Genomic DNA, 19,578 nt, shown 5'->3' on the forward strand with positions numbered 1-19,578 from the left:
TTACTTTTGCCTCAGTAGTCCAGCCACTACTGTTGATAAACAGATAGCAAATACAAATGGTTGAGGCCTTAAGCATTTAGGGTAGGGAGTCACAGTGAAGCACAGTTCCCCTCAGTGGATACAATGGCCAAGACAGGTAGGTGGTCATTGTACTGAAAATATGTGAGATGTAAATGTTAGTTTGGATTATCTTGACCACTTTTATACCTAGCAGTGAAATCCAAAGTATCTGCCTTGATTTTTTCAAAGAGTATAGGTGGCTTGTGAAGGGGGAAAAAGGAATAAAATTTAAATGGGTTATGCGTGAATACTGTTTCATACAAGAAATGCCATTTAGGAATTTTTCAGAATGCTTTCCTAGAATATTTTACATGACCATTATGTGAAATTTAGTGTCTAGTCCAGAGCCTTGATTACAGGAGATTTTTTTTCTCTGTCTTCTCTCTCTCTCTCTCTCTCTCTCTTTTTTTTTTGTTAGCATATAATTTTTGCTCACTTTTTTTTTTTTTAATGAGGTGAAATTCACGTAACATAAATTAACCATTTTAAAGTACACGCTCTAGTGATGCCTGGGTGGCTCAGTTGGTTAAGCATCCGACTTTGGCTCAGGTCATGATCACATGGTTTGTGTGTTCAAGCCCCATATTGGGCTCTGTGCTGACATCTTAGAGCCGGAAGCCTGCTTCAGATTCTTGTCTCTCTGCCCCTCCCCCACTCATATTCTCTCTCTCTCTCTCTCTCTCTTTCTCTCTCTCTCTCTCAAAAATAAATAAACATTAAAAAAAAAAATTAAGGGCGCCTGGGTGGCTCAGTCGGTTAAGCGACTGATTTTGGCTCAGGTCATGATCTCGCGGTTTGTGAGTTTGATCCCCACGTTGGGCTCTGTGCTGACAGCTTAGAGCCTGGAGCCTGCTTCGGATTCTGTGTCTCCTTCTCTCTCTGCCCGTCCCCCACTTGTACTCTGTCTCTCTCTCTGTCTCTCAAAAATAAATAAATCTAAAAAAAAATTAAGTACACAATCCAGTGACCACTCACAATTTTGTGCAACTATTGCATCTGTCTAGTTCTAAAACATTTTCTTATCCTCTCTAAAGGAAATCCCACAGCCATTAAGCAGTCACACCCCATCCCCTATCCTCCTTCCCCCTTAACCCCTAGCAACTGCTTATTTGCTTTCTTTTATACATCCATTTTTGACTGTATGCTATTTCATAAAGCTGGTGAAAATCAGATGGAACTAATGCTCAAAAATTTAGCCTGGTACAGTAACAAGAGTATTAAAAAATAAGTATAGCTGGTGATGGGCCATCATAGAAAAATCAGCTCATTAATCAAAGAAAAATGGCATGAAATGAATGACGGCCAGGACTGGCATACAGTAGATTTTCAAAAAATACTTGTTAAATGAAGGACTAAATGAATTCCACTTCTTATTAAAGGAATAGATGCCTCAATATAACAGAGTTTACAAGAATTAAGTATGTGTAAAACAACTCTCTAGTAAGCAGATGTGCGGTTAGGAGCAAAAAAGACTGATCCCTAATGGATCTTAGAGTTAAATCCCAGAAGTAAGTATTTTCAGCGGCCAAAAGAGAATTGATGGTAGGGTTCATGATAGTTCAGATTCTACTAAATGCATGGTAAAGGGATAGAAAAATACTCAGTTTTAAGTTTAGATTTTGTGAAGTTTAGAAACAAGGCAAGAGCAAGTAATGTCAGTTGTGAGGGCTTATCTCAAGCAGAAATTCTTCACTACGGGTTTATGAAGGTCCTTGCCTGGGCTTTGGGAGGGGGCAGTGGGCGGGATTGCTCATCCGTCTTTGATAGTGTTTGTACAGTTCGGTGTGGACATAGATATTTGCATTGTACTGAGGGGAGGTTATGTCTGGGTGTCAGAAGATTCTATGATCCCAAAAGGATTAAGAGCTACTTATATATAGGATAGCGAGAGTATTCAGCTGGTATTCATTTTATTAAAAATTTTGGATTTAATGATAATCTGGTGGGGTGCCTGGGTGGCTCAGTCAGTTGAGTGACCGACTTTGACTCAGGTCATGATCTCACAGCTCCTGAGTTCGACCCCTGTGTCGGGCTCTGTCCTGACAGTTCAGAGCCTGGAGCCTGCTTCGAATTCTGTGTCTTCCTCTTTCTGTCTACCCTGCTTGCGCTCTGTCTCTCTCGCAAAATAAATAAACATTTTACAAAATGATAATTTGGTTTATTTCCCAGAAGCTCTTGAAGAATCGTCAGAGGATGCGACAACATGTCAGGAAGGTACATCAGCAGAAAACACACTTCAGAATCGTGTAGATACAGGTGAGTAGTTGTCTTGTTCTCTTTAGATAATTGCTTCATGTGGGCAAATGAGAAGCGTAATTTATGTTACTCTCTCCTGAGACCATTTCCAAATAGATGTGTTATGGAATTTTTCTCTTCCTATTGGGAAATTCCTCATTAGGAAATGCCTGCCAGCTTTAAGGCTAGATTAAATAATGTTGCCAACATGACCAGCTGTTTCTACTTTATTTTCTAACAGCACAATCAGATAAGTTCACATCTGAGCCATTGGATTCCTGCTCAGGAGAAAGAAATGACCTCAATCTTGATCGCTCTTGTGGGGTTCCAGAAGAATCTACTTTGTCTGAACAAGGCAAGGAACCAGGGACTTCAGATCAAACTAGCACCGAAGGTGCTGCCGATCAAAATACCACTAATCCTGAGCCTCAGTCACAAACAGAAGCCATCGGGCCTTTGGCTCATGAGGAAACATTAGCCAGGGACTCTGCTCTCCAGGACACAGATGATAGTGATGACGACCCAGTCCTGATCCCAGGTGCGAGGTATCGAGCAGGACCTGGTGACAGGTTGGTAGATTTTTCATTAAAATGAACTCTAAAATAAAGTACAATTCACAAGGCTTTGTTTGAAGTCACATAAAGGAGTCTCTCCATTTTTTACAGTTGCTTCCCCTAAGGGTATCTCAGGCATACAAACTCACAGAATTTTTTAAACTGTAAATGATTTTACGCATTACATTCTTTGAACAAAGTGTACTTGAGAGGGGAATAAAGTCTTGTTGCTCTGTATGTCCAGGCCTGAGGCTTGCTCCTCAACTTACAGGTCAAGAGAAAGGAATGTGGAGAACGACCAACAGGTTATTTATGAAGTCAGAGCTATATTTAGCTGTAGACATCCTGGCCTTTATCAGTTTTGTTTTATTTTGTTTTTTTCACATTCGGTTTTTCTGCTTTTCTACTGACCCTGGCTTAAGGTCGTGTGATAGTAGTTCTCTTTTTGAGAACATTATGTTGTTCTCTGATGTCTACTAGGTAACCCAATTTAGAAAATGAAAAATCATACCAGATAACAAATATTACAACTACAACGAAGAATCGCTCACGTGTTCGTACACTTTTGCCATTTTTTATTTTGTGTGATCAACACAGGTGTATTCTGTTTTTTAGTAGATAAAATCTCTTGAAGTATATTGCATTCCATACTTCTTAAAAACTATTTCCATAGGTAATGCTATCATATCGCATAAGCTCTGTCCTTTTCCAGAGAATAAAATTTTATATTTAAAGTCCTAGCTTACACAGGTATGAAGAACCATTTCACATATTTCTATGCTCACTATACTACTGTTTGTAAAATATTCTGACATTTCTGACAAGTGAAAAATACAGTGAAAAGATTATATAGCATTGCCATTCTTTCATGGTAAATTAATGATCAAGAGCATTATGACTTGGGTTTGAATCTTGGTTTTACCACTTGGCTATATTTCCTCATTCACACTACCTAATATATTTTTAAGGTTCAGCTTCCTTATCTATAAAATTAGGTTATGATTATCTAGAATTGTTATAAGAATTTTTAAAAATCCATCAATTATTTAGTCAGAGGATCCGTCCACTTTGAAAGCACTAAATAAACAATAACTGTATTAAGCAACCAGGATGTTCTATGTGGCTACTCAGACTTGAAAAACAGTTACACTAAGAATGGCTTTAGGGATAAAGACTGACAGAGGCCAAGCAGAAATCCGGAACAGAACTGCTTCCAGTTCAGCGAAACCACCTTTTGTGACTATGAAAGGACAGTTCCTTCAGTTACGTTTAATCAAAATGTTTACTTGGCAATGGCATTGTTTTTAAATGTAAAGGAAGTGATCTCTCCCAATATTTGTACTTAGCAATGAACCGACCATCTTCTCTTTACCGGCCGCACATTAGTCTTCAGCATTCTTAGTCTCTGTTTTAGACAAGTAAAACTTAGTCCCATTTCTTTCCATACCCAAGAGGGAGATCAAAACCACTTGAATACAGGTAAGGTTAGCAAGCGTAGCACAGTTTGAAAATCAAATTGATGGTTTCTGAAACCCAGGGTGGAGAATTAGAGTCTGTAGAATTATTTTAAGCTCATGCACTTATGGCTTTCTATTTACATAAGTGAACATATGTCTTTTTTTTTTTTTTTTTTTTTTTTTTTTGTACTTCTTATGTAGCTAAAAATGATGCTAAGGTCATAATTGAAAATAAAATTTAAGTGTACTTTCTAGTAAAATGCACCAAAGCACTTACCAGGTTTATTTGCTTAAATAAGAAGTTATGTATTTTTTTTTTTTTTCAACGTTTTTTATTTTATTTTTGGGACAGAGAGAGACAGAGCATGAACGGGGGAGGGGCAGAGAGAGAGGGAGACACCGAGTCGGAAACAGGCTCCAGGCTCCGGGCCATCAGCCCAGAGCCTGACGCGGGGCTCGAACTCACGGACCGCGAGATCATGACCTGGCTGAAGTCGGACGCTTAACCGACTGCGCCACCCAGGCGCCCCAGAAGTTATGTATTTTTAATAGATGTTAGACACTTATAAAATATCGTGATTATTTATCATCTTCTATCCAAGCTAATTATAACACTTTTACACCAAGCCGACTTTATAACTGAGGAAACTGAAATGCTAAGCAGATGATTTGTATATTTTAGACCTAAAAAGTTTTCTTTTTTCTTTTTTAAACACAGTAGTTGAGCATCAGGGAGAAAGGAGGATTTGGAGGGAGCAAGGAAATGAGGGACAGCAGCCTGGAGATGACCCTACTCCATGGAGGTCTCCAGTGCATACTCTCAGGCTAGATCCAGATCAGAAACCTCCTCTGGGTCTGCATTGGCTTCCCTGATTTTTAAAAATTATTATTATATATTATTTAATGTTCTGTATGTTCAGCTCAGGTATATAGCCTTAGTTTGTCCCATATATTTTATTTTATTCTGTTGGACATAATAGTGAACTTACCAAAGAGTAACAGAAGGATAATAAATTCTCACTCTTTAAGAAACTTAATAACTTCTTGAAGAAGAGAGGACAATTCCACAAGCCATTTATAAGAATGCAGGGAAACAGTTTTAATAAAGGAAATGAACTACAGTGTTGCATACATACAAAGATGTATGTACTAAGTCCTTGGTAGTACACACATCTTTGTATGTATGTAACACTGTAGTTCATTTCCTTTATTACTAAAGCGATTATAGTGGCTGTTTAACAACTACATCAGTTTTTCTTTGAGATTTGCATTATTCCTATTTACCAACAATTGTAAATGGTGAAAAATCTTCCTTCTGATTTTTATCTAAATAATTTTGATAGTTCCTGACTTCTTGGCACCATCTCGATTAAATCTTGAACTGCCTATATAAAGTATGTTTTTAATATTGCTGCACCTTGCTAAGGGTTCTTCCTCCTTAAGACAACTGTCCATTTATCTTCTAAATTGAAGGAATAGGTATGTTGACGTTTATGCTAAAGAGAGAAAGTTTAAGATACTTTACTTCTTAAGAACATGAAAAGAACTATTTACCAGCTTGTAAGTAGGCGTATGATTTCTGAGAATTTCTGTTTCCAGAGGGACAAAAGATTTCAAAGTTCTCTTGTAAAAATTACACTGTTTGGTTTTTAGAATCTAAGGATACATTTCATACTTTGATGAAATGCCCAACTAAAGGAACGCACGTCTCGGAGTTCCCTCGTTGCTGCCACTTGAGAGGCCCAGTCAGGGTTAGTTTGGTTAGAGTAAAGAAATGGCCCCAAAATTAAAAATGGTAAAAGTGTATACTCAGGTCTGTACTTCAATGTGTATGAAGAATGACGTAGCGGATCTCATAATTTCTTTTGCCCCAAATTTAATTTTTAAAATGAAAGCTAAAAAGTTTGTAAGTAAGCCATTTTTGGTGCACATTATTAAAAATATCAAAGCAGTTCTTTGCAATGTAAAGTAACTATTTCATTATAAAGACTTGCATTTTTAATTTGGTTAGATAAATATGATCCAGCTTTTCACTTTTGGACTGAGATCAAGCATGAGCAGGAAATGTCTTAGAAAATAAAGGCCTTAACCACTAACATAGATGTTTTAGGATGGAACGCTCTGCCCATGAACCATAGCTAGTGTCGGTACAAATACAACTGGGACCTCTATGGCAGAGCTCAGTAAGCTTTTCCCTAAAGAAACAGATAGTAAATATTTAAGCTTTGCTGGCCAAGAGATAAAGTGGAGGCTACTGTGTAGGTACTTATATAACCATTTAAAATATAACCATTTACAAATGTAAAAACTGTTTTTTGCCTATAGGCTGTTACAAAAACAGGCGACTGGCCAGATTTGCCAAAGAGCCATAGTTTCTAATTCCTGCTCTTTGGCAGATCGGTCTTAGAGAAGCACAACTATAGTCTGTGGTAAGATGTCTCTACTGGCAGATATCCGAAGTTTAAAACGATGAAATCTCTATAAATCACCACATATTTGGTCCCGTTTAACTTTGTCTAGGGCCAGAGCACAGCACATCAAATGGAAACTAAATTGAAGAAAGAATAATTAATCAAACATATACTTTCCAATCTTGGGATTAAAAAATAATAAACAAAAGTAGTATGTGTATCCCTTAGTGATATTATACACCGTATTTAGAAATAGAAACCCATGCCCTTGGAATGAAAGGATCCTGGTCAGGTTTTCTGTTTATATGGCCTCCACATAAACTTTCCACGGTGCCCCAGGGAGCTTACAGTAAACGGTATGATGGCCTGGCTGGTAGCTCTCTTCTTTTGCAAACCCGAGAGGTTCTTGCTTTCTGGGAAGCGTGTGAGTGAGCTTCCTGAAGAAGTTCTTGCATAGTCTTGGACGTTTTTCGTTGTAGACTCCATTGAGATGCTCTAAAGACTTTTCTGGTAACCAGTAAAAATATTAACCTTGTATGGCCTGTTAACCACTTTTTAAAAAATGTATTTTTCATATGCATAGAAATGTGGTTCCGTTTACCTATTCTGGACCCTGGGGAACATGGCCTTTATTTTTAAAGCCAGGATTCTTTGTGTCCTGTAAATTTGTCACCATCCCTTTACTCATCATTATAATCACTCTCAGTATTTCTAATGATTCAAGTGTATTCTTTGTGAAAGAAAATTACAGAGAGAAAAAAGGTAACAGAGAAAGAACTGAACTCCTAGAGAGTGAAAAGCTCTGTTATTCTTTGCTTGCTTGTTATCGAGTCTATGGTTAGGACAAATGAGTCAGCTCAGGGCTTAATTATTTTTTTCTGAAAGAGCAGCATAGCCCTGGGGAGCATAATGTAGGTGTCGCAGTGGATGGTATTGGTGGTTTGAGTCCCTGCAGTTCCCTGCACTCTGCAACGGGTTAGGTTCTAATCTAGTTAAAGATAAAAGGGATTAAGTGCCAAGTCTTCCTTTCAGTCTAGCTTCAGTGAGTGTCTCTGTTTCCTTAATCTCCTCATATACTTTTAAGTTGAAGGACATAATCTCATATAATTCCTTAAGTCAGGAGGGGAGACACAGAAGTTTTCTTAGATCTAGGTGATTAACAGTAGAAGTGGTGACCTTATTAATGCTTTAAATATTTGGTTCTTTGAAGTCTTTGTGAGTGACTTTAGTTATTGTGTTCCCTTCACTAGATTTAATATCAGAGGAACAACAATAGGTGATAGAATAATGAGGTAATTCAGTATGTTCCTTCATTATTTATTTTTTCTTTATGATGAATTTGCCAGGTCCTCCTTTTCCACACCTAACCACCTTTCCTATTAACAGTTAATACCTCCTCAAACTTACTGAACTCTGAGTGCTCAGCCTTGTGAGCAGGTTGCTTTTCACAGACTGTATTTAGCTGCATGCACTGCATGAGAATAGAATGAAGAGAAATTTCCTGTGTGCAGATGTAACTGATACCCACGTCGAGTGTGTCACATGATAAAGTAACTATCATCTGAAAATGATGTACTCTAACCTACTGGTTACTCATTTTGGATATTTCGTCAAAGGATGCAACTTACTTTTTTTAAAAAAAACTTGATTGGCAAAGCAATTAGCCTTAGCAACTTTTTGTTATTATTCAGATATACTCCTTTCCCTTGAAATCAGGAAGTAAAATAAGGACTTGAGTCTAATTCTATGCATAGGTGTAAAATTCTGACTTTTAAGGAAAGCTGTTTTATTAATAAATAGCTTTAATAACTTAATGTCGCACATCAAGATGCTATCTAAGTCTCAGACACTTCTGTAATTTGAAGACAGTGGGGTACATTTTTAAATACAATTTTAAAGTGAGCTTCAATCCCATTATTCTTCTAGCCCAAACCTGGTTTACTGACAAAATCAACTTTGTATCTAATTCTAGGGACACATGTCTGTTACTTACCATTCATTAGTTTCCAAAACAAAGGGGTAATATGAAACATAAAATGGAATTTGTTTAAGGGCTTTTTGATTTTCTGGTTTCTACCTTTCATCTCAAGTACTCAAGGCCAGTTTCTGCTTTTACAGTGAAGATTGCAATTAAAAAGTACCATGTTGCTTTAAACAAGTTACAGAGAAGCTAACAAATTGAAGTGGAGAGTATTAAGAACTAATAAACAACGGTAAAAAAGAAAATGTGCCTCTTCCCTTCCCTCAGAGCTAATGAGATTAGACAGCTTCTTTACCTCTGTTCTTTCTTTCCTATATGGAGGAAATTTCTAATTACAAGGTAGTTTTTTCCTGACATCGAGCACACATTTAGTCTGCTTCCCCATTAGCCGTTGGGAATGCTCAAGGAATGTAAAGTTCTGCTTAAGATAAGATTAGAAAAATAAAATTAGAAAAACAAAATTATCACACGTTATGATCTGCTCTGCTCATATAGCCAGTCTACGTGAGGGACTGTCCTGTAGTGTTTTGTGAATAGGTCTTAACCCTAATCTGCTGAGATTCTGAATGATAGGTGCCACATTTAATCTGTTTCTTTTAATAATAAATAAAATGGTAATCATCCCTTACTCTTCGCTCAGCTGCTATTACTTTGTCACCTGTCACCTGGTCTTCTATTCATATGGCCCTCCAGCTGCTTCCAACCTCTGTCCTCATCACGTCCACTTTCAGTGGCTTTCCGTTGCCTGCAATGTAGAAAACTCCAGCTCCTCTGCCTGGCCTGCAGGGCGCTCTCTGTCATGGCCGTGGCCAGAATTTGCGCAGACTACAGCAGACCTACTGGGAGCGTCTCTGGGTACACTTAATGCCTCTGTTGCTTTATTCACTGTGTGCCTTCTACCTGAAATGCCCTCCTGTCACTGACACCATCATGTCGGCCACCTCATCTCAATATTCATCTTACGTTGCTTCTTGTTGAAACTTTTCCTGGCCCCATACCTTTCATAGTCCCGAGCAGGACTGAACATTTCTTCCGTGTGCCCTTTATACATCTGTTATGCTGTCTGTATAACACTTTATCGTGTATGTGTATGTGTATGTGTATGTGTATATTTCCCTGTGTAAGAAGTAAGCACGTCTGAGGACAGCATAAGAATACATACATGCATACGTAAATAAGAGTTGGGCAAACAAGACACCTTTTTACTAAATTCTAGCTAAGTTTTTATTCTTTTTATTCATATTTCCTTGGATGATCTGGCTTGTTGTTTTCTTCCTCCGATTTCCTAAACTTGAAGTAAATGAAAAGCTATGAATTATAGTTAACCCTTGAACAACACAGTTTTGAACTGTGCAGATCCACTTATATGCAGATGTTTTTATAAATAACAATGTAAATTTTTGACTTTGATTCTCTTAACATTCCTTATGATTTCCTTAACATTTCTTCTCTCTAGTTTAGGTATACAACATATAATACATACAACATAAAGTATATGTTGCTCTATTATTTCTGTTATCAGTAAGGCTTCTGATCAACTGTAGGCTATTCGTAAGGTTTTTGGAGAGTCAAAAGCTTTATGCAGATTTTTACCTCCATGGGAGTGGGGGTCAGTGTCTCTAAGCCCCACATTGTTCAAACATCAACTGTATTGTTTCAGAGGTCCCACAACCTTCCCACATATTTGATGACTTCCTAGAAAGGCTCACAGAATTTAGGTTCATTTGTAATTATGACAAGAGAAAAGACACATCAGAGTCTGGACGAATCCAAGCATAAGCTTCAAACATTTTCCCAATCCCAGCATGGGCCATAGAATGTTCTCCCTTCAGTAATCAAGTGTATTAATGCTTGTGTAGTGTTTCTGTCCAGAGAAACCTGCGTGAGATTCAGAAACCCTTTTTATTGGGGGGTGGTCATGTGGGCACCCTCCACACCAACCACAACTACCTAAATTCCAGACCCAAGAGGAAAGGATGTGTTCACTTTATTTATTTACAGACCATCCAGGCAAGCCGGTACATCAGGCTTCAGTGTCCCAGGCAGGCAGAACACTGCAGGCAGCGTTGGACAAGTCAAGTTCCCAGACATCAGCCAAGAGCCAGCCTTGGAAGCAGACTCTTCTGAAGTCAGCAGTGTCAGGCCTGCTGTCCCTTAGCTTTATTTACTAATACGGTTTGAGGCAAAGAACCCAATTCCTCTCCCCCCACTCCCCCCCCCCCCCCACAACAGCTCACATAAGCAAATTGTGTCCATGTTTTGGTTTTTTTTTCTTTTTCCTGCCCCCAGAGTGGTCAAGGTTGTATTTACCACAAAGAAAATGTGCACATGAGCATCTGTCGTATTCACTTTCCACGCCGTATAGCCTGGGATTGAGCTGGTGACTCTGGGGGCCGGCTGGGCTGCCCTTTCCACGATGGCTTTGGCTTGGGGCTTCTGGGAGGAAACACCGTGAGCAATCCGAGAACAGCGAGATCTCCTGCACCACAGGAGCACTTCCAGCTCCTTGACGTGGTGGACGAGGAACCTCCAGAAGCTTCTGGGCAGCGTGTGCTTTGTTTTCTTGTTGCCCTAAGTGCCCTGATACTCTACAGTGGTGTCACAAAATTTGGGAAATACTACGTTGTGTATATGTCTTTTTAGATTCATGAAACTAACATCATAAAGCCTCTTCAAAGACTTAACAACAAAGAAACCTGTTTAGCTTTGCTTAATCCATTATTTTGCACATTTCACAAACACTTTTTGTGGAACACCTACAAAAATCCCACAATTTGGACAACGCTCTTCCAGTTTACATTCTAAATTGTATCAAGTTCATTAGATTCCTAGACTAGACGACTCTTTCATACCTGCACAGTAAAGAATTTCTTCCAATAGTTTAACTTAAAATTCACCTGCTATATAATCTGACCATGTCCTCACGTTCTATCCTTAGTACAGTATCCTTTTATATTAACCTCCTTTGACTAACTGAATTACTCCTCATGTCATTTAATTCCAGGTTAAATAAATTAATCCTCTCCTAATCTGGATTAAACCATTTTTTCTACCCTAAAATTTCTTTGTTCCCCCACAGACCATTTTAATGACACCAATAATATCAATTGTATCACTCTAGCTATCTGTGATAGTGTTTTGTAAAAGGATAAACCATATTGAAAATAATAGGCAAAGTGATTCACATTTTATATTTTTAGTTTCTGTTTAATTTCTCCTTATATTTTAGCCTAGTCCTCTAACTACTAAATGTGTCAACTTGTTTATTTTTTTTAGTAGGGCTTACAGACTATTTCTGATTTTTTTTGTAAGTTTATATATTTATTTTGAGAGAGAGAGAGCACAAGTGGGGGAGGAGCCAAAGAGAGAGAGAGAAAATCCCAAGCAAGCTCCACACTGCCAGCACAGAGCCCTACATGGGGCTCGAACCCACGAATTGTGAGATCATGACCTGAGCCAAAGTTGGAAGCTTAACTGACTGAGCCACCCAGGCGCCCCTGTTTCTGATTTTTATAACTTCCTAATTTAAACTTGGAGTTACCTTAAGAATTTTACTGACCATTTAGAAATAGTTTTCTAGACTATGCAGTATTAAAAATAAAATACAGGGGCACCTGGGTGGCTCAGTCAGTTAAATGTCTGACTTTGGCTCAGGTCATGATCCTGTGGTTTGTGGGTTTCAAGCCCTGCATCAGGCTCTGCACTGTTCGCCCTGAGCATGCTCAGATCCTGTCTCCCTCTGTCTCTGCCCCTCCCCTGCTCTCTCTCTCTCTCTCTCTCTCTCTCTCTCTCTCTCTCAAAAATAAGCATTAAAATAAATAAATAAATAAGACTCTTGGGGAAGAGGAAGGAATCAAAATATAAAGTCAGGAATCTAGGTTTTTATTTTCTTAGGTCAGTTATATGTTAGATTCATTGTAGATTTTTTTTTCTAGTAAATGCTGTCTCCCATATAAATGGCTGATACCTTGAGATGTTTTTGTTTTTATAATGGATCAGTTTTGTGTTTATTTTATCCATTCAATAAACGTGTATGAACCAAACTCTGTGGTAGATGCTGGTAATCTAAGGATAATGAAAATTACAGCCTCCATTAGCTCTTGGTTCAGTGGGATACACAGACACATACAAATAATTATAAAATAGTAATTGTGGCAATAGAGTTTTGCATAGGCACTGGCATTATTAAGGGCTTTTAACCTAATCTAAGGAGGGGAGAATTGTATTTTTTTTAATTCTTGGTTTGTGACACACTGTCATTGTTGACTTATGCTTAGTTCCTCTTCTTTATTTCATTTATTTAATGGTAAGTGAATCTCAATAAACCCAGCACCCAAGCCAAGAACTGAGAGACTACCAGTAACTTAGATCTATGCATACACCTCCCAATTCTGTGCCCCTGCCCACCTCACCAGTGGCAACCACTCTCCTGAATGTTGTGTTGATCATGCCTTACTTTCGAAACAAAAAATTATCCTGAACATAAATGCCAAAACAATATATCACTTAAACTGTTTTACCCACTTTTAAACTTTATAAAAAAGGACATCATACTAGATGTGAGACCAGGACTTGCTATTTTTTTCACTCAACATTATATTAAGATTCACCCATGTTGTGATGTGTAGCTGATGCTCAGTCTGTTTTCTGCTATATTAATAATCCATAATTTATCCCTTTTCCTGGTAACTGGCAGTTGTTTACAGTTGTGCTATTAACAACAGTGTTGGTTTGAACATTCTGAAATATGTCTCCTTGGGTTTTTCTGGGGTACATACCTAGGAATGGAATCTTTGATTTTACAAGTTAGATTGTCTTCCAACGTGGGAGTATAAGTTAATGCGGTCACTGAGTAATCACACTGATCCACATCTTCTTTAAAACTTGGTTTTGTTAGGGTGCCTGGCTGGCTCAGTCTGTAGAGCGTGCAACTCTTGATCTCGGGGTTGTGAGTTCAAGCCTCACGTTGGGTGTAGAAATTACTTGAAAATAAAATCTTTAAATAAATAGGGGCCCCTGGGTGGCTCAGTCGGTTGAGCATCCAACTTTTGATTTGGGCTCAGGTCATGATCCCAGGATCGTGGGATTGAGCCCCATGCCAGGCTCTGCACCGAGCATGGAGCCTACTTAAGATTCTCTCCCTCTCTCCCCCACTCTCTCTCTCCCGCTCTCTTCCTCTACCCTTCTGCCCCACTCTCTCTCACTTGCTCTCTAAAATAAAAAAATAGGGGCGCCTGGGTGGCGCAGTCGGTTAAGCGTCTGGCTTCAGCCAGGTCACGATCTCACGGTCCGTGAGTTCGAGCCCCGCGTCAGGCTCTGGGCTGATGGCTCAGAGCCTGGAGCCTGTTTCCGATTCTGTGTCTCCCTCTCTCTCTGTCCCTCCCCCGTTCATGCTCTGTCTCTCTCTGTCCCAAAAATAAATAAACGTTGAAAAAAAAAATTAAAAAAAAATAAATAAATAAAATAAAATAAAAAAATAATAAATAAACTTGCTTTTGTCACTTTTTTTGAATTTGCTACCGTTAGCAAAATTTGGTCTTGATTTTCTTTTCTGTATTTACAGAACGAGATTATGCATCTCTCGTTTGTTTTTTGGCCATACCTGGTTTTCTACTGGGGTTGTTTTATTCTTTTTTTAATGTTTATTTATTTATTTTGAGAGAGTGGGTGGGGGGAGGACAGAGGGGAGAGAGACCAAGAGAGAAAGAGAGAGAGAGAGAGAGAGAGAGAGAGAGAGAGAGACCGACCAAGACCCAAGCAGTCTCCATGCTCAGCCAGAGCTTGACTCAGGGTTCGATCTCACAATGTGAGATCGTGACCTGAGCCGAAATCAACAGTTGAACACTTAACCTACTGAGCCAACCGGGTGTCCCTCTACTGGTTTGTTTTAATTGAGTTGTTTTTCTTTTCCGTGTTGTCTTAACTTTTATTACTTATTAAGGAATTCTTTATATATTTTTGATACTAATTTGCTATCATTTATAAGTGTGTAAATATTTTTTCTGGTTTGTGATTTGTTTTTCTTTTTTACTTTAAGCTGACTTGAGAAACCATTCGTAATTTTAATGTAGTTGAATTGTATCATTTCTTTATGCATATAACTTCCTTTTGTTTAAGAAATCCTTACCCTGGATTCAAAAAAATTGAAAATTTTCTTTTAAAGTTTTCTTTCGACAATTTAAGGTGTTAATCCATCTGGAATTGACTATTTATGATGTATATGTGTGCCCATTTAGTTAGCCCTATTTTCCCTGTTCATTTGTTAAATGTTGAATTTCCCCAGGGAGCTGCTATCCTACCTATGTCATATTATAGAATTCCAGATAAACACAGGTCTATATCTGGGCTTTCTGTTTTGTTCCATTGGTCAATTTGTTTGCCCCTCCATCAATACCACGCTCTTTAATTACTCTAGTTTTTTAATCTTAATGTCTTCCAAGTCTCTTCAAGTCTCTTCTCTTTATTTTTCTTTAGAAGGGACTTGGCTATTCTTTGTCTTTTGGTCTGTTTTATGATCAACATATTAAGTTCTACTTATGAGTCATCAGAATATGATAATAGTTGTAGGGGCGCCTGGGTGGCGCAGTCGGTTAAGCGTCCGACTTCAGCCAGGTCACGATCTCGCGGTCCGTGAGTTCGAGCCCCGCGTCAGGCTCTGGGCTGATGGCTCAGAGCCTGGAGCCTGTTTCGGATTCTGTGTCTCCCTCTCTCTCTGCCCCTCCCCCGTTCATGCTCTGTCTCTCTCTGTCCCAAAAATAAATAAAAAACGTTGAAAAAAAATTAAAAAAAAAAAAGAATATGATAATAGTTGTAATAAACCTGGAAGTAAATTTGGAGAATTAATTATCCTCTCAATATTAAGTTATCTCTACATTTATTTAGGCTGTTTAAAAAATGTCTTTCAGTAACAGGTTATTATTATTTTTTTATGTTTACTTAGAGAGAGAGAAAGAACATGGGCATGAATGGGGGAGGGGCAGAGAGAGAGAGGGAGATAGAGAACCAGGGCTTGAAGCTATGAACCATGAGATCATGACCTGAGCCAAAATCATGAGTCGGACACTTAACCGAGTGAGCCACCCAGGTGCCCCCAGGTTATAACAGGTTATAATTTCCTATGAACAAGTTTTGCTTATCGGTTTTTAACTTATTTATAGATACTTTCATTTTTGTTACCGTTGTAAATGAATTTTTTTAAGCTTATGCCTCCCTTTTTTTTTTAAACTCATACTCTGTTGATAGTTTGTTGCTGGTGTTTAGAAATGCAGTTGACTTATATAATGATCTTATATCTGCCCAAGTGTTTTTCTGTTATATTTATTAGTTAGCATATAAATTCCTTTAAGCTTTTTTATGTAGACAGTCATATCGTTCCAAAAAGGAGTTTTCTTTCCTCCTTTTCATTCTTATTGCTTACTGGGTATTGGTTAATGAGGATAGTAAGAATCACACCTTGCTCCTGATTTTGAAAAAAGTGCCTACATGAGTTTATTTGTACTGGTGTTTCAGGGGTTTTGTAGATACCTCCTATGAGGTTAGGGTACCTCCTATGAGGTTACCCTACCTAGGCTGTCCTAGTTTACTAACAGTTTTTATCATGAACGAGTATTGATTTAATCAGTCACCTAACTCTTCATCTATTGAGTTCTATTTTTTCTCCTGTAGCCAGCTAATACACTTACAAATGTTCTAATATTAAACAGCCTTTAACATGTGTCTTATGACCCAGAACGTAGTGTATATTGATGTACGTTCAACTCGAGAAGAATGTGTATTCTGCTGTTGTTGCATGAAGTAGTCAGTAGTTGTCCATTATATCCAGTTGATCAGTTGGATCAACTCAACCAGTTGTTGGGTGCAACTATGGCTTTACTGTCTGCCTCCCGGATCTGCCCCTTTCTGAGACAAAGGTGTTGAAGTCTCCCAACTACAGTAGTGGATTCGTTTATTTCTCCTTGCATTTGTCAGTTTTTTCCTCATGTGTTTTGACCCTCTCTAGATAGGCACATACACATTGAAGATTGTTCGTGGAGAATTGACTCCCTTGATGTTATTTAATGCCCTTCTTTATCCCTGATAACTTGGCTTACTTTGAAGTCTGCTCTGTCCAAAAGAAATATAGTTAATCTTGCTTTCTTTTGTTTAGTATTTAACATGGGATATTTTTCTCCATACATTTATCTACTTTTAATCTCTTTATTTTTTTAATTATTTATTTTTAAATGGATTTCTTTATTTATTTTTAAGTGGATTTCTTGTAGACAACAGATAGCTGGGTCATATTTTTTGATCCATTCTGATAATCTGTTTTTTAATTGGTGTAATTTAGAACATTGACATTCAAGGTGACTATTGATATAATTGGATTAATGTCTACCATATTCATTATAGTTTTCTATTTGTTCTTTGTTCCTATTTTTTGTCTTTTCCTTTTTTTCTGCCTTTTGTGGTTTGAATTCAGCATTTTATATGATTCCATTTTCTCTCCTTTCTTAACATATCAGCTACAATTCTTTTTTAAATCTTTTTTAGTGGTTGCCGTAGAGTTTGCTGTGTACATTTACAACTAATCCAATCCACTCTCAAATCATACTACACCACTTCACAGGTAGCGTGAGTATTATATGATAACAAAATCCTGATTCCTTCTTGTGTCCCTTGTATCATTGCTGCCTTTCATTTCACTTTAATATAAGCATACATAAGCATATATACACATAAGATATATTACATCAACATACATAATGGAATACATTATTGCTATTATTATTATTTTGAAGAAACTTATCTGTTAGGTAAACTAAGAGTAAGAAAAATGAAAGTTTAGGGGTACTTGGGTGGTTCAGTTGGTTAAGCGTCTGACCTCGGCTCAGGTCATGATATCATGGTTTGTGAGTTTGAGCCCCACGTCAGGCTCTGGACTAACAGCTCAGAGCCTGGAGCCTCCTTCGGATTCTGTGTCTCCCTCTCTTGCCCACTTACAATCTGTCTCTCTCTGTCTCAAAAGTAAATAAACATTTAAAAAAATTTTTTAATTAAAAAAATGAAGTTTTTATTTTTAATCTTCACTTATTCCTTCTTTGATGATCTTTGTTTATATAGATCCATATGTCTGATTTATATATTTTTTCTTCTCTATAACAATTTTGCAAGGCAGGTCTACTGGCAACAAATTCCTTTCCTTTTATTTGAGAAAGTCTTTATTTCTCATTCACAAGAAGGATCATTTTGCAGGGCATAGAATTCTAGGTTGGTGATTTTTTTTTTTTTTTTCTGTCAGTGCTTTAAATATTTTACTTTGTTCCCTTATTGCTTCATGGTTTCTGAGGAGAAATTGGATGTGATTCTTATTTTTTTTTCCTCTCTAGGTAAGATGTTTATTTTCCTCTGGCTTCCTCCAGGATTTTTTTAATCTTTGATTTTCTGTATTTTAAAAATGATATGCATAGGTATAAGATTTTGGTTTTGGTTTGCTTTGGGTTTTTTTGATTTTGTTGTTTTCTGGGGTTTTTTTGTTTTTTGTTTTTTGTGTTTGTTTTGTTTTGTTTTGGTGTTTATCCTGCTTGGTGTTCTCTAGGCTTCCTGGATCTGTGATTTGGTGTCTGACATTAATTTGTAGAAATTCTCAGTCATTATTGTTTCAAATATTGCTCTTCTTTTTTTTTCCTTCACCTTCTTGTATTCCCATTACGCTTATGTCATATCTATTTAGTTATCCCACAGTCCTTGAATATTTGGTTTGATTGGGTTTTTGTCCAGTCTTTGTTTTCTTTGCTTTTTGGTTTTCAAGGATTCTATTGATATATCCTCTAGGTCAAGGATTTTTCTCAGTCATGTCCAGTCTCTTAACAAACCTATCAGAAGCATCCTTCATTTCTGTTACAGTGCTTTGTTTTATCTCTGGCATTTCTTTTTACTTCTTTCTTAGGATTTCCAGCGTTCTGCTTACATTGGCCATCTGTTCTCGCGTGTTGTGTACCTAATCCATTAGAGCCCTTCATTAATTATAGTCAAATCATAATTGTTTTAAATTCCCGGTCTGATAATTCCAACATCCCTGTCATGTCTGGTTCTGATGCTTTCTCTGTCTCTTCAAATGTGTATAGCGTTCTGTGTAAAAGGAACTGCTCTAAACCTTTAGCAATGTGGTTGTAAGGCATTGGGGAGAGGAAGCATTCTTAATCTTATGATTCGTTCTCAGTCTTTTAGTGAACATACATCTCTGGACTTTACAAGTGTTCATTAGGTTATTTTTTTCTTTCCCTTTAGGTGGGCTAGGATGACCAGGGTCATCCTGTAGAGAGCTGTAGTTGGCTATTTCCCTCCCCTAGGTTAGTTGGGCTCTGATAGTACCCCAGCACATTGGACTCTGGTTAACTAGTTTCCATTAAGAGCAGACCTTATAAGAAGAAGAGAATGCTCTGGCATATTTCAGAATACTTCCTCTTACCCTCTCCCTGCCAGAAACTCAAGGGGATTTTTCTCCAGTATTTAGTGTGGCAATCTGGTCTGGCTCCTGGAGGTAAATCTGAAAATTTTGGGGGTGGGGGGCACCCTATGACTGGGTTCCCCTGGCGTTTTTAACTCTTAGAGCTGTTCACACTGAGCCTCCAGCAGTCCCTCAATCACAGTTCAGGTGTTCTTACCTTCAAGTTTCTTCTTTGCTAAGCTATGACTCCCTGTTTGCCTGTTTTTCTCTCCAGTCTTAGGAATAGCAATTTGCCCTGTGTCCTCCCCTTTCTTACAGATCCAAGAAGAGTTGTTGATTTTTCAGTCTGTTCAGCTTTTTACTTGTGAGTTTGGAGTAAGGACTTTCAAGATCCTTACATACAGAACTGAGTTAAACAATCTTTGTATTCCTGGGATAAACCTAACTTGAT

The 19,578-nt window shown here is 37.9% G+C and overlaps 1 protein-coding gene across 8 annotated transcripts in view; it reads left to right on the forward strand.

The window, feature by feature from the left end:
• Positions 1-19,578, forward strand: part of DCAF6 (DDB1 and CUL4 associated factor 6) — a 135,614-nt gene that overhangs the window by 98,064 nt on the left and 17,972 nt on the right. For 5 of the 8 annotated variants that reach the window (XM_058700366.1, XM_058700368.1, XM_058700370.1 and 2 more), the window contains 3 exons: positions 2,230-2,316; positions 2,537-2,864; positions 7,968-8,009. In XM_058700366.1, coding sequence (XP_058556349.1) covers positions 2,230-2,316; positions 2,537-2,864; positions 7,968-8,009 — 457 coding nt within the window. The remainder of the gene's footprint in view (positions 1-2,229; positions 2,317-2,536; positions 2,865-7,967; positions 8,010-19,578) is intronic. The other 3 variants (XM_058700367.1, XM_058700372.1, XM_058700374.1) reach the window with 1 other exon arrangement.

Source organism: Neofelis nebulosa, chromosome 15 (assembly GCF_028018385.1).
Source record: "Neofelis nebulosa isolate mNeoNeb1 chromosome 15, mNeoNeb1.pri, whole genome shotgun sequence".
In the NCBI taxonomy this organism is placed as follows: Eukaryota; Metazoa; Chordata; class Mammalia; order Carnivora; family Felidae; genus Neofelis; species Neofelis nebulosa.